This window comes from Melanerpes formicivorus, unplaced genomic scaffold, assembly GCF_026170545.1.
Source record: "Melanerpes formicivorus ecotype bairdi unplaced genomic scaffold, bMelFor1.0.p_v2 SCAF_14, whole genome shotgun sequence".
Lineage (NCBI taxonomy): Eukaryota > Metazoa > Chordata > Aves > Piciformes > Picidae > Melanerpes > Melanerpes formicivorus.
This window is the reverse complement of record NW_027142366.1, coordinates 7735821-7750066: the sequence shown is the minus strand read 5'-3', so window position 1 is coordinate 7750066 and position 14246 is coordinate 7735821. Positions and strand designations below refer to the sequence as shown.

The 14246-nt window shown below is 43.9% G+C and overlaps 1 protein-coding gene across 1 annotated transcript; it reads left to right on the top strand.

Moving 5' to 3' along the window:
- Positions 1–462: 462 nt before the first annotated feature.
- On the top strand, positions 463–13061 carry KDELR2 (KDEL endoplasmic reticulum protein retention receptor 2). Its single transcript, XM_068146778.1, has 5 exons — positions 463–661; positions 7357–7457; positions 10261–10419; positions 11551–11803; positions 12935–13061. Exons 1-5 carry the CDS (start codon positions 571–573, stop codon positions 12967–12969), a joined length of 639 nt encoding a protein of 212 aa, XP_068002879.1. The 5' UTR covers positions 463–570; the 3' UTR covers positions 12970–13061.
- The last annotated feature ends 1185 nt before the right edge of the window (positions 13062–14246 follow it).

Here is a 14246-nt window from a genome sequence, read left to right as displayed (position 1 = left end):
GGCAGCCACTGGGCGCCTGGGGCCGCGAGGTGCTGCCGGAGCCGCTCGTGGCTGCACAGCTCCGCTCTCTGCTTTCTGCCTGATAACAAAGAATCTCCATTTTATTCACGTGAAAGGGCTTCTGAAGAGTTCGGGGCAAAAGAAGGGAGCGTGGCCTGCTCCGCTCTCACTAACGGCCACCACCCTGCGCGGGACCCGATCCCACGACCTCGGTGCTCAGGGAGGGGTGGGACTGAGGCCCCACCGATACTGGGCCCACCCCTGCAGGGCCTGGGCCCGGCCGCTCCCCTCAGCGCCTCGGGAAGGAGGGCTGAGGGCGACCGGAGGATGATCGGTGTGTGTTCCCTACCCGGGCGGACGGGACGCAGCGCGCCCCGGCGTTAACGGCTCCGTCGCCCCGCCGGGCGGGGGCGCGGGCAGAGGGGCGGGGCCGCTCCCTCCGGTTTCCCAGGGTGCACCGGGCGCGGTGGCTGTCTGGCCACGTCCCCGGGCCACGTCGCTCGGTGCCCGCTGAGCTTGCGCCATCTTCGCTCCCCGGCTCCGGGCTGCGCTACTGCCTCTGCCGCCGCCATGAACATCTTCCGTCTCACCGGGGACTTGTCCCACCTGGCGGCCATCATCATCTTGCTGCTCAAGATCTGGAAGAGCCGCTCCTGCGCGGGTGCGTGCGGAAGGCCGCTGGGCGGGAGAGGGGAGGGTGGCGGGACCAGCCGGGCAGCTTTGGGCCGCGGTGCTAGGAGGCATCCTCGCTGGGGGCTGGGCGAGATCGCCGCATTCTCGCCGCGACGAGGGGGTGCTGCGGTCTCGTCTGCCGCCCTTTAGGGACTGCTGCGTGAGGAGAGCTCGACTGCGTCAGTGGAGGGGCAGGGGGTAGTGCGGCGGGGTCTCGCCTGCCCCACTTGGCCCAAGGGGCGGCCGTGGTGGAGAGAGATGGGAAAAGGGGGATTGTGCCCTCTGAAGCACCCTCTGAAGAGCCCCGGGGCGAGAAAGCAGAGCTCGCCCCGGGCAGGTGAAAAGGGACGATCGCTCACTGTAGAGAAGAGGGGAGTCAGCTCTTGTCCTGACCGACCTCCCTCTTAACTCGGCCTCCCCCAGAGCCAGGGTGTGGGGAAACGGGCGGGCAGCCGGGAGGAGGAAAGGGGAGCCGCATCCCTCTCTCCGAGGTTGGGGCTGTACTCGTGGGAGCCGCGATTCCATTAAAGGTTGCCATTATTTGTACTTCGATCCCCGAGCACCGCCACCTCGGCTGTCCCCGGGAGGGTCGCCCCTTCCTTATGTAACTGCCCGGTGGCGAGCGAATGAATGGGGAGGCAGGTTTGGAGGAGGGGAGGAGGGAGGAATGCATCCCCCGCGGGGCGGGCAGCCTCCCTCCCTTCCCCGCGCCGGGCCGCTATCGGGAAAGGAGATGGAGCTTGTTTTCTCGCCTTCCCTGACAGCGCACAGCCTTCCGCCTGCCTGTTTGCAGGGCAGCTCTAAGCGCCGTTTTGGTGCAGCGTTGGGAGTACTGACTTGCAGTTTGCAGATCCTGAAGTTTCCCTCGTTCCCTCCCTTTCCCTCCACGCACTGGTTTGCATTTGCGGCCGATTAAGTGGCCCGCTTCTTGCCTTTTGTTTTCTCCTTTCGCTGAGGTAAGAATTAAACTGTGGTTCATGCCGGTTTTAAGGTTGCAGTGATGTTTTCCTCTTGGCATGACCAGCTGCAGCAGGAAGCTAGCAGAGCGATTCCTAGCCGGGGTGAATAGGCTTTCAGTCGAGATCCTGGCCTGGTCTGACGTGGCAGCGGGAGAGGTGTGGCGGGGTGGGAGCTGGGTCCCGGCCGCCCTCCGGGCTGAGCGCCGGGAGAAACCCCCTCCTGCGGCTCCTCTGCCAGCTCGGGTGGGAAACGCTGCTGCTTCCTCCCATGTTCTGTACGCGCTTGCTCCAATTCCCTGTGATGTGGTTTGCCTTTTCTCTCCTAATATACGGTGTGGTGGTTGGAGGGAATTGCAAGCAGTTCTTCTAACTGCAGCATGGCTGGTTTCTTTCATAAAACTAGCAGCTGCTGTAAGTCAAACCGGTCTGTCAGTGCTCTGGGTATTACCTGGACCCAGGGCATCTACACTGGAAATAGAATTTTTTTTCTGTGGACTGGGGTTTGACTCTGAGTTTGGCTTTGCCTTCTCTCTAGTGATCTTCATTAGTAGAAATCTGCTTCGTTAGCTGAAATCAGCTTGCCACGTGTTGACATGAGCTATCATTCAAATACTGTGTTAATGCTGTTGATCAGATGTATCTGTAAATTACTCAGTTAAGAGTGTGAAGAATTGGTTTAAGCTGTGATCTGAAAGAACTGAGAAAGGGGAAATAAAAGAAATTTGCACTACAGGTAAGAGGAAGCACAGGTTTTGCATGTTTCGCGTCTGGGTGATTTTTGCTAATCACTTGATAGCACAAAAGAAAAAATAAAGTGAACTGATAGCTTTGGGTTTAAGCACACATAAAGTAAAAACTGTTCTTCACAGACGAGTTCAAGCAAATGACTCCATGGTCTGAATGCAGTGGTAGCACAGAACTATTGTTTCTGAGGTCATGAAGCATAAGAACTCCTTCCTCATGAACCTTCCTGGCTCAAGGTCTAGTGCATCAAGAATTGTCTGGCTCTGGGAGGAGAGCTATTCTGTAGAGTTCTGTCCTCTGTCTTCCTTAAGAAGTGCAGTCAAGATTACCAACAAAACAGAGTTAATGATCTAAAAACCAAGTATCTCATGCTGTCTGAAGAGAAAATGAGGAATTCTAGTGCAAGGCTAAAATTCAAGTAGGATTTTAGCCAAGAGATTCTTAAGTGACCTTTGGACGTGAGTTTTTTTTGCACAATACAGTACAATGTAATCTAGTCCCATCTTTCTGCTTAAAAAGTGCTCTGATGTTGTTTTCCTCAAGTGAGGATCCCTGTTGTTAGGGATTTATTCATAAGAAATTAATTATATCAGAATAGGGATTTATTCATAAGAAATTATACCAATAGTTGTCTTTGGTACTGCATTCTCCAACACAGAAGGGTAAATGGGCCACTATTATCTAAGGCACTCAGCTCTTGTCTTCACCTAATTGGCCAGTGTCCCTGAACACAAATACACATTCATGGACCCTGTCAGTAGAAAATGTCTCTTTAATTTGCCAGAGGCAAATAAACCCTGAAACAGGAATGTGTTTCTCTAAGATTGTTCTTTAGGGTCTTCCATTTTACTTCTGTGAGATTAGTGTCTGAGACCTGACAAGTTTGTCTAGAATGAGAAGAGCCTCTCAGAACATGAAATTTTATTTCTGGGGCTTGATCCTCTTTCCTTGTAGTGGTTTGTTGTCATTGGCTGTGGTTTCTACTAATAAAACTTCATAAATACGTAGTGGCATAAAGTATGTCTGTAATGCCATACACAATAACAACCACCCCATAAGAGTTACCAGTTGAGCAGCTGCTAAATGCCTGCCGTTGTTGGGCCTTCTGTGATTCCTCTACATTGCATGTTAGAGCAGTTAATATGTTAAACAAACACATGTACCTCATGCTTATTGGTGACTAAAGAAATGCGGGTAAGCCAGACAGCTGCTGCTCTCAACTGCACTTCTGAAGCAGTAGCTTAGAAAATAAATAAAGGCTTCTAACCGATTGCTGAGCTGTAGGCTGTGATCCATGACGAGCTGGCAAACCACATGGTGCCGAGTCCTCTCTTCTGGTTGCATCTGTGTGTGTCTGAGGCCTTTGTTCCAAGAGGAGCTTAGAGGCCTGTAAAAACAGCTGAAACGAGAGGGAGACAGCTTGTGTACCTCTGCTGCAACCTGCTGTTTTCTGAAGACACATCAGTCCCTGCTTTTTTTTTCCTGAGGAAGTCACTCCTGTAACTGAGGAACATAGGTGAGGCTAGGATAATCTGCATTATGAAGCACCCTGTTTTCAGTGTTTGACAAACTTCCCCCCTCCCCCCCCTTAATTTAGTCAATATGTTAAAAAGAGAACAAGGGGAAAGCAAATCAAGGCATGATTTCAGAGCTGGCAGGGAAGCAATTTTTTGCATGACTAGTTTGAGTTTCTAGATTTAGAGTTTGGCAAAATGTTTGTCACTCCAAATAACAGCTCAAAAATAATTACTAGGAGCTGTGGAGAATATAGCAGGTAACTCCACTATTGACTTTGTGTCATAATTAGGAAATTCATGAGACCTGAAGAATCTTGTGCTTTCCAGCGTTGTCATGTTCAGACTGCATTTTCTAACGCATTCCAAGTCAAATTAGATTGTTCACACTCTGAATTACTGCCTGAAAATTGATTTGCTTTTCGTAATGTCATTTGTCAAGGGATAAAGGTGACCTGCAGTTGCAGGGCTGTCAAATTATATGCTTAATACTCTAAAAGAAGTAGCATGGATAGTAAATATGTAATACTTTTGCTAGGGAATGTAGTTTCTCTCTTACAGTTTTGTTTATGTATCTGCTATGGACCTGATCATATGCTGTGTTGAAGACTTTAGGCCCTACTTAGCCAGAGATTGTTGCCAATTTGTCTGTATCTCCTCAAAAAATGCTGCTTTAGGTAGCTTGGGAATTTCTTCTCTCACTCTTTGAAGGCAAATTTTGCCTTTCTCAGTTGGTAAATAAAATCAGCCCAGCTCTAAACACAAATTTAATTGTTTCTAATTGTAAGTACAGAATTTGTATTGTTAGTACTTCAGTGGCAGAACTAAAGAACTTGTGGGTCTCTGGCTGATGTGGACTTCAATACTGTACAAAGCTACTTATTTTAAAGTCTGTGAAGTCTCCATGACAAAGCATGGACTGATTTTTTTTCCTTTGGAAAACTTCTGTTTGTAGATGTTGTGGTTATGACATGCAGTTCACAGTAGGTAGTGCACATGTTTCACAGTCAGGCTAACTGCTGCTGCCTACTGCTCTTCCCCTAGCTCTGAATAGCACAAGTTAGATGAGAAAGTATTATGAGTTCAGCTCTGCTGACCTCCTTGGCTCTGAAAATCAGCTGAGCTTTTGAATTAAAGTTTCATGCTCGTGCTTTTAACCAAGCTAAGTGCAGGAGTTGAAGGAGTCTTTCCATGAATAGGAATGAAACAAAAATGAGATATTTGACTCCTTGAAACTTGAACCCAGAGCCTGGGAAAAAGAAACAGAAAATGTGTTTATGCAGATCAAGAGCTCAGTAATGTTTGTGGGAGTAAAAGGAAAGGGAGAAGGACGAGAATGAGAGCAGTCTCAGTATGCTGCAGTTCCTAGCTGCAAGGCGAGTGCTGTGGCAGTATTTATGCCTTTCCTGAAGTACTGAAACGTGTCCCATTTACCCAGCAGTGTTTACCTGGTTCCCGCCCCTGCTTTTGGTGTGGTATGGATCTTGCTCTCTCCTAGTTTTCCTGTTTCCCTGTAGGTCTTTGGATTAAATTTTGCTAATCTTAGCCTACCTAATGTGAGCATTAGTTTCAATGTGGCTTTAGGGTGTGTTTCAAGAACATTTGACTGTTCTGAAAATCAATAATTGAGTGTAAATACTGGAAGTTGTAGTAAAACTTACAGCTTTTGAGTTGTGGAGGGAAGGTGAAGCTGGCAATGGCTCAGAGGAATTTGTCAAGTATATTACTTGTATTTATGTGATGATACTCTCAGATCCAAATTTATAGCCATTATCAATAATTAGTGTCTTGGGAATTTTTTTTTTGCTGTTCACAGTTACATAAGATAATGCTAAATAATTTAATGTAGTTACATCCTGTGGTGTGATGCTGGACTGTAATCTGTGCAGGTAGATTTCTTTGTCCTGTGGGTTCTGACCTTAGGACAGTGTTTCTTGCTGGGAGCTTTTATTGGCCTGAGAGAGGTGTAATGTCAGCAAGCACACCAGGGATGCAGCTGAGAGAGCCTGCTGCTGCACTTGCAATGTCGTTCTACTCCAAGAAGTGTCAAATAATGTTGTTTGGTTTTTTCCCCCTAATCTTTGGGAAGTGTTTTGCTTTTGTTTGGGGGCGGGGGGTGTGAGGTGGTGTTGGTAGCATGGCTTTTTTTTAATACATGCAGATTTTGGGTTATGGTTTTACAGTCTGTATAACTGTAGGGTTTGAGGCATTTGCTGTTTCCTGTACTGCAGGTGGGTTGTTCTGCAGGTGGTGCTTTAGACTCACCTTGTAGACGTTTCACTCATGAAAGCTGCAAACAAAACCCTTTTTGATTGTTTCAGCCATTCCTGTACTTAACTGCCCCAGATGAAGGGACTTTATACATACTCAATGTGTTTCTTAAGCCAGAGTGACAAGGCAGCTGGTAGCCATAGCAGATAGCCTTCCTTCTAATTGCTTTATGGCACTGTTAATAAAAGCCTTTCTCGGCAATATCTCTGTGTAAAGGGACAAGGATTTTTCAGCCTTCCATCTTAACCCTGTCACAGATGATTTTTTTTTTTTCCCCCCTCTTGTCTTTTGAACCTTATTTCCATGCTTAGCTGAACAGATTCAAATATTTTCACCCTGGATGACTGAAAACAAAAATAATTGGAATAACAAGAGAGAGGCACAGGCTAGGTTGTTTTGTCCCCCCACTGTGACACACCACCACATCAGTATTACAGAGCAATGCTTCACCTCGGTTTTCAGCAGCTTTTAGTGACTGGTTGTGCAAAGCTTTTATGCTTCTAACTCTACTTTAGTGGCTGAAGTTAAATACAAATGTTTTGATGTTGGTCCTTCAGCCTAAAATCAGAAGTTACTTTGAAAATGCAATGTAGCTGTCTGTCATTTTAGCTCACTTCTCTCCTTTTGAACTTTGTTACAGTACATAGTAGTATCTGCTTTTGTCTGTTCCACATTTTTTCTTTCCCCTACTGTGATGTCAGTTAAGTTTCTGAATTGAATTGCCTTACATTTTGAAATCAATTTATTCCTCTAAAATCATGTTGTTGGTGCTACATACTATGTGATTATCACTGGATCTGTAGTATCTATTGCCCTTGTACCTTTCCAGCTGCTCAGCACCTAAAGAATGTGCAGACAGCACTCTTCAGAATTGAAAGCTAATGCAGCCTTGCTGCAGAGTGCCCAATGATAGTGCAGAACATATAGTGTAATCTGCAAAAATACCACTAGCAAGCTATGTTCTATGAGTAATTTCTGAATCTTGTGCAGTGCTAACACTTGGCAATGCAGGGGTACTTGACTACTACTGAGCTACATGAACTTACAGCTCTCCTTGTACAGCTTGAATTTTTGTTCTGATTTTGTAATCAGCTTCCTTAGAAATTAAAGATATGGCCTTTCTCATCCTTAGCATCAAGTGTTTTGAAGCACATCATCACTTTTTGAATAATTAATTATTTCCTTTATCACTTTAGGTATTTCTGGGAAAAGCCAGCTTCTGTTTGCAGTGGTCTTCACTACCCGTTATCTGGACCTCTTCACTTCATTCATTTCATTGTATAACACATCTATGAAGGTAGAGTATGCTGCTGAGTTAGAAAAGCTAGTAATGTTGCATGCAGAGTGGGTAATCTAATTAATAAAAAGCCTCTTTAAATGGCTCACTGCACAGTTATTGCAGAACAAATTCTAGACAGGTTTTGGATAAAGAGTGTGGAAAATGGACTTAAAACCCTGCTTTTTTTCCCCTACGCTTTACATGCAGGGTTGAAAAACTGTCTGCATGGTGACACTGACATTTAGAACAAACACCATTTTGGTTACTGAAAATAAAAGCTTTGGGGGGAAATGGTTGAAATACATTTTGTTTCTCAACTGAGATGTTAGAGCCTAAGTAAACCTCTTTTTATCCACTACAAGGTAAATTAGTATTCAGAATGCTTTGCCAGAATGGCAGCTAGTGTCTGGTCAGAGGCTGATCGAAAGTTGACAGGAGAACGCTTTCAGGAATGTAGATTCCATCAGATTATACCCCATTCACTGCCCACCCAATGTCAGCAAGCCCAAACTTGGTTTCTCTGTTTCTTAATCCTGCAATTTCTGGTGCTGAGTACAAGAAAATAAAGCAGTAGACTGGAAGAGTGCAGTATGTTTGTGGCACCAGTATGAATTAATGCACTTGTGGCACTGGAGCAGACACCTGTTCAATCCAGTTCCTTGTTTCTTGGATTTTCTTGATGCTCTTCAATTTTATTTTAAAGGGTAGTAGTATATCTTTGCCAAGAGGAAAGACTAGATAATCAATACTGCAAAATTTACTGAAGAATACTGTCAAAATAAAATTGCAGCTCTTCAACCCACTCACGCTATTGTCTTTTACCAAGTCAAATGTGCATGTTTAATCTTTAATGTTAACAGTCTAGATAATCTGTGTATTAAGTAGAATATTCTTGAATCACAAGCTTTTTTTAGTTCTGAGAATACTGGCATTCTTGGTTGGAAGCACTAAAGGAGCAGCTAGAGATTTTTGCAGTTTATTCATTGGTTGTGGTTCAAGGTCTGCTCTGCAGCCCTCCTACCCAAAGAAGGAATGAATATGGGAAATGACACTTGTGATCCTCAGTTGCATACTGAACTGTCCAGTGTTGAAGGAGTGGTCCTCTGTTCAAATCCAGCGTTTGCTTGCAAAATGGAAGCCTGTTACAAGGTTTAAAGGTTACTGCATAGAGAGACTGTTTGATATAGTTGTCTTATCAGTCCTGTATCATGATACAAATGATCTTACCCAGAGCATAGCTGCACAAACTTCCTAACCTCAGAAAAATGCTGTAATTGGTAGCAAAACCCCATTAATTTCTTTAGAGTTAATATTTCCTTCTATGTTTTTAAAGAAATATTAAATTACAGTTGCCAACACTGTATTTGTCTGGTGGTGATCATCAGTTACTGAGGAAAATGAGTTTCTCCTGTGTTCCAGGAATATATACAGAAGTACACACACAGACACTGTCCACCTTTCTTAAAGACCTGCAGACAGTAATTTTTGTGATTTGCAGTATCTTGGTTTCTTTTTCATGGTACCTGTATCTGAGTGTTGGATGCATTTCTGCTCTGCAGTCATTTTTCTGCCATTGTTTTATTTTGGTATCTTTAAAAGGTAAAAGTTTTTGAGTGTCCAGAACCACACTGTAGTTCTTTACTAAGGAGATGAGGTTTAGTCACACTTTCTTAGTGTCTTCTATGACCACACCAGTTGGAATTAGTTTAGACTTGTAGTAGGATTTCCCTGTATGTGATATACCATCCTGTGGTGCTTTCTCCTCAGTCAGCCAAACTGCTAGTGTAGTGGAGAGTCTTTGGTTTCTGAGCTCCTGAGTATAGTATTTGCAGCATTTTTTTTATCTGTGAGCAGTACTTCTAATGATGAGTACCATCTGCAAACAGTGGGGTTTTAGTCTGTTACTTTTCAGTTGTAACGAAGCTAGCTTTAGTGCTGAAAGTGGTTTGCAGTATTTAATCCTTATGATGAAACTGAGGCATAACCTGAACTATTTGTCTAGTCTCTACTGTACTGTGTTGTCTCCAGGACAATGTGAGCTCTGTCCTGATGATGGTGGACTGACCTTTACAAAGTCACGTATTCTCTCTCACTCTGTTTTCTCTTCTGCAAAATAAGCCTATTTGCCTATTCTAATTGTTAGGGCACAGTAGATTCCATACCTCTTCCCCATGGAAGTGTTAGTGTTAGAAATAAGGTGAAATAGAAACTGAGCTGTGGCTGAGTGCTTCTAGCACTCTGTTAGTTCTGCAGTTTCTGTGGTTGGTGGGGAACATTGGCCACTTGCCACCATTTGCCACTTCTCATATTTTAGAGATGTTTAAAGGTTGAAATCAGATTGACTAATTTGTGGTATGTTAAATGACTGAGTCAGGATGGGGCTTATTGAATAGGGTTTTAATTGCTACATGAGCCACAACACTCCCAGGCTTTTTGAATGTTAGCAGACTCCTTCCATCATTATTGCATGTATGCACTTGCACATTTTTCAGGTAAATGATTTAGGCCAGTGCTTCCCCTGCAGCAGCAGAAGGGCTTAGTCCTTCTCCAGACTTTGGACAGTCACTTCAACCTGAGGCAAGGTGATGCTTTTAAAGTAACAAAACCAGTAGAGCCCAGAGTCACTGGTTTTGAATTATTACTCAGCTGAGAAGTTAAATACCACCATGTAGCCTGGAATTGCACAAGCATGTGAGCAAACAGTGCAAACAACTAAAAAAAGACAGTGCTTGTTCCCCTTAGTGTGTGGGAGTGTTTGTTTGGTGAGTTTGAGCTAATCCTGTAACCTCTGTGCTTTGTGTTTTCATTCTTTGCTCTTTAGCTTATCTACATTGCTTGCTCGTATGCCACTGTGTACCTGATCTACATGAAATTTAAGGCCACCTATGATGGAAACCATGACACATTCAGAGTGGAGTTTCTGATAGTTCCTGTTGGTGGACTCTCATTTCTTGTCAATCATGACTTCTCTCCCCTGGAGGTGAGTTGATTGTGGACAGAAGGTTATGTACTTCTTTCTCTAAAATATTCAGAACATGAAGATAAGCATTTAGGGCTGATTGAAGAATGCTCAAGATGTCTGTGTTCAGTAGGTTCAAGCTAATCCTGTTTATGCATCTTTACAGGGTAGACTTCTATGCAAATTTAAGGCCCTTCAGGAGACTGGCATTATTATCAGCATTGATTATTTTATCAGGCAGAAGGCTGTCTTTTTCCCAGCATACCCTGATGGTTGTATTAATGCAGAAGTGTCCTTCCTTTTGTGTTTGTTAAAATGCCCCAGAATGCAGTTTGTGAATAGCTGGTGCCACCTGGTGAAAACAAAAGGGAATGAAAATACTTCTTAAGTTTACAGAATGGCAGAGGACCTGCAGAGTGTTAGAAAGAATGGCATTGTGTTTGAAATCCAGCTCTGTGTTTTCCTGTCAGAAGAAAAAATAACAACATTTCATTGTAGAGAGTTCAGACAGGCAATTTTCCCACAAAAGAAAGAATAACTTTAGATGCTTGTTTGAAGTGTACTGAACTTGTTATATGGTTTTATAGCTCAGTTTTCTATTTGAGTTTTCAAGTTTTTAATTAGAGTGGGAAAGAATTTTAATTGCAGCACTTTGAGGCATTATTCTAAATTTTGTTCTGCTTTAAGCCACAAAGTTGGAGCAACATGGAAAGAAAGGATTTCATCTTACCTGCACCTTTTCACAGCACCATTTCTGCTAGGTGTATTTCATGCTGAAGGTGTAATCATCCTGAACTGATGGATGCACATGAGATTACTCAGGAGTAAGCATGCCAGCTCAGCAGATAGCTGGTTTGGAGAGCCTGCTCTCTGCCAAGAGTTCCCTCCTACCATCTTGTGGTTGGTTATGAAGCTCACGCTTAGTTTTTCCTGCTGGATGAGGCCTGGAGCAGCAGAATCTAGTTGTGAGGCATCCCTGCCCGTGGCAGGGAGGATGGAGCAGATGATCTCTGAGGTCCCTTCCAACCTAAGCCATTCTGTGATTCATAATGTTTTAGAGTGAAAAGTCAAGGCAAATGCCTTATGTGCTTCTGTTACCAGTAGGACAGCTGAATATACCTGTGGGTTGTTTTGTCTGTTATTTCCTTTCAGATACTGTGGACCTTCTCCATCTATCTTGAATCGGTTGCTATTCTCCCTCAACTTTTTATGATCAGCAAAACTGGGGAAGCAGAGACCATCACTACTCACTATCTTTTCTTTTTGGGTCTGTACCGTGCCTTGTACTTAGTCAACTGGATTTGGCGCTACTATTTTGAGGGATTTTTTGACCTCATAGCTGTTGTTGCTGGTGTGGTCCAGACTGTTCTTTACTGTGACTTCTTCTATTTGTATGTTACAAAAGGTAAGTAACATCGTAACTTCCAGCTTCACGTTGGGGAATGTAGCAGCTAATGCCTGTTACATTGATGTTACCAGGTGGTTAATTCTGGGTGCAGATTATCACTGGAATCTGCTTGATAAATCCATCAAGTACACTTCCTGCTAGTGCAGGGCATTTCTGAGGGCTGGTTTTGGGCGTGGATAGACTATAAGTGCATAAGTTGCCTGATTAACTTAATTGATGTTTAAGATAAATGTGGTAAATAGGTGTTGCTGTCGACTTGCATTGATGAGTATGATCCTAGTGCTTCTCCTGACAGCACACATGGTTTTGTGTGGATTCCATGCTTACAGACACCTTTCTCAGTGTTTTAAATAGCTTAAAAGGCCGAAGGACTTTGGGTGTTGTGGTGGGTTGAAATTCCCCCTCTCAACATTAACTTTGCCAGACCCTAGGTGTTTACGCAGCTCATTGCTGATGAGTGCATTTGCAGTTCTGCCTTTACTCACATTGCAGCTTCCATCATGTAACTACAAGAGTCATTGCTCTGTAAGAAACTGTAGTCATAGGCTGGAATGATCTGTGGGGATGAAAAGTGAGAATTCAGGGTGCCATGAGAGGGCAGGATTGGAATGGTTGTCAAATCCTGTCTGTTTTACCCAGGATGTGTGGAAGAGAGGGAGAGGGGCAAGCTTGAAAGGGCTGCCTGCAGGGCACCCGTTTTGTAACAGAGTGACTGCATGACAGGTTTTCATAGTATCATAGTATCATTCAGGGTTGGAAGGGACCACAAGGATCAACTAGTTCCAACCCCCCTGCCATGGGCAGGGACACCCCACACTAGATCAGGCTGGCCAGAGCCTCATCCAGCCTGGGCTTAAACACCTCCAGGGACGGGGCCTCAACCACCTCCCTGGACAACCCATTCCAGGGCTTCACCACTCTCATGGTGAAGAACCTCCTCCTCACATCCAGCCTGAATCTCCCCACCTCCAGCTTCATTCCATTCCCCCTAGTCCTATCACTACCTGAGATCCTGAGAAGTCCTTCCCCAGCCTTCCTGTAGGCCCCCTTCTTTGAAGCATGAAGTCTGTACTTTCAACTCGCATCTTTGTTTTGCTAACTGTTTTCTTTTCCTCCTTTTCCTTACAGTACTCAAGGGAAAGAAGCTCAGTTTGCCAGCGTAAGTGCCAAAAAAACCCATCACCAGCATCTGTCCTTTTGGATGCTTGGACAGAACAATCCTTATCACAAGCAAAGGCGAAGATGCTTGAGACAGAAAGTCAGAAACACAGCTCTTTATAGCGCAGGTAGTCATCAGCGGCTCTGTAAGAACGGAGGAAAAAACAACCAGCAGATTTCTGTTTGATGCATCTTGCCTTTATCTTTTTTATTACTATGTATAAAGATTTTTTACATAAAGAAACTGATACTGTATTAATAAATTCAGTGTATGGTTTCAATTGGAATAGTTCCAAAAGTGAGATTTTTGTGAGATTGTTTATGACCAGGAACAAGTGCAAACTTTTTGGTTTTTATTTTATTTTCAAGATTTTCTTTGAAATGACTGATAACTTTTTTTTTTCCCCCTCCCAAGTGCACAGATATGTGCATCCTTGATGGATGGTAGTCATCTGTTCTTTCCCTTTTTTGATTCAGTTTTCATTCCACTATATTTATTTTATTGTTTTTTTTTTCCAAAAGGTGAATATATGTCAACTCTCAATCTGAAACCACCGCTGTTTGATGTGTTGTGCTGGTACCCAGTCTTTGTGCCATCTGCTGACATGGAGTTCCTTAGTTACAACATGTACGTTGGTGCCAGAAGGGGAACGGTCGCGTTCTGTAGCCGTTCCCCTTCTCAAACAGGCAGACAGCAAGCACACAGTCAGGAAATCTCTTGAGGCTGCAAGGATGGGCCCTTCCCTATTTTGGCATGGTGTTTGGGAAGGTCATCCCAATAACGAAAGCACTTGGCGGTGCAGGTCATGAAGGGGAAAGGGACGCGGTTGTGGTGCTCCATGGTGAATGTTTGTGGCTGTATATTTTTTTTCCTTAGGGAAAAGAAGGTTAAATATCTTGGATGTACAGCCCTGCTGCCCATTGCAGAAATGGGAAACTTGCAAGTTGTTGATTACAGTAATCTGTAGGTGATCATTTTAAACAATATCTACTTTTCCTTTCTAATGACTGCTTTATAAGCAACTTCCATGTTCAGCTTCAAGTGGTTTTTGATGTCACTTTTGGACAATTAATTTTTTTTTTTTTTATAAACTTCTCAATCAACAGCACCAGTTACCATTCTTTATCCTTTAAATGATTCCCTTTTTTTACTGAGCTGTTGCATGATTTATCCTGTGTTACCATCCTCAATAAACACTTTATGAAATGGTGAAAATGTTGGGCTTTCCTTTTTTTCCATGAATTAAAGCTTTCTGGTAGCCTGAGACCAGCTGCAAAGTCG

What these genes read in the sequence shown, in the direction of transcription:
- KDELR2 (XM_068146778.1), top strand. Translation starts at nt 571, where the DNA reads ATGAACATCTTCCGTCTCACCGGGGACTTGTCCCACCTGGCGGCCATC. An exon ending in TGTATAACACATCTATGAAG is followed by an intron (nt 7,458 to 10,260) that starts GTAGAGTATGCT and finishes TTTGCTCTTTAG; the next exon opens with CTTATCTACATTGCTTGCTC. An exon ending in ATGACTTCTCTCCCCTGGAG is followed by an intron (nt 10,420 to 11,550) that starts GTGAGTTGATTG and finishes ATTTCCTTTCAG; the next exon opens with ATACTGTGGACCTTCTCCAT.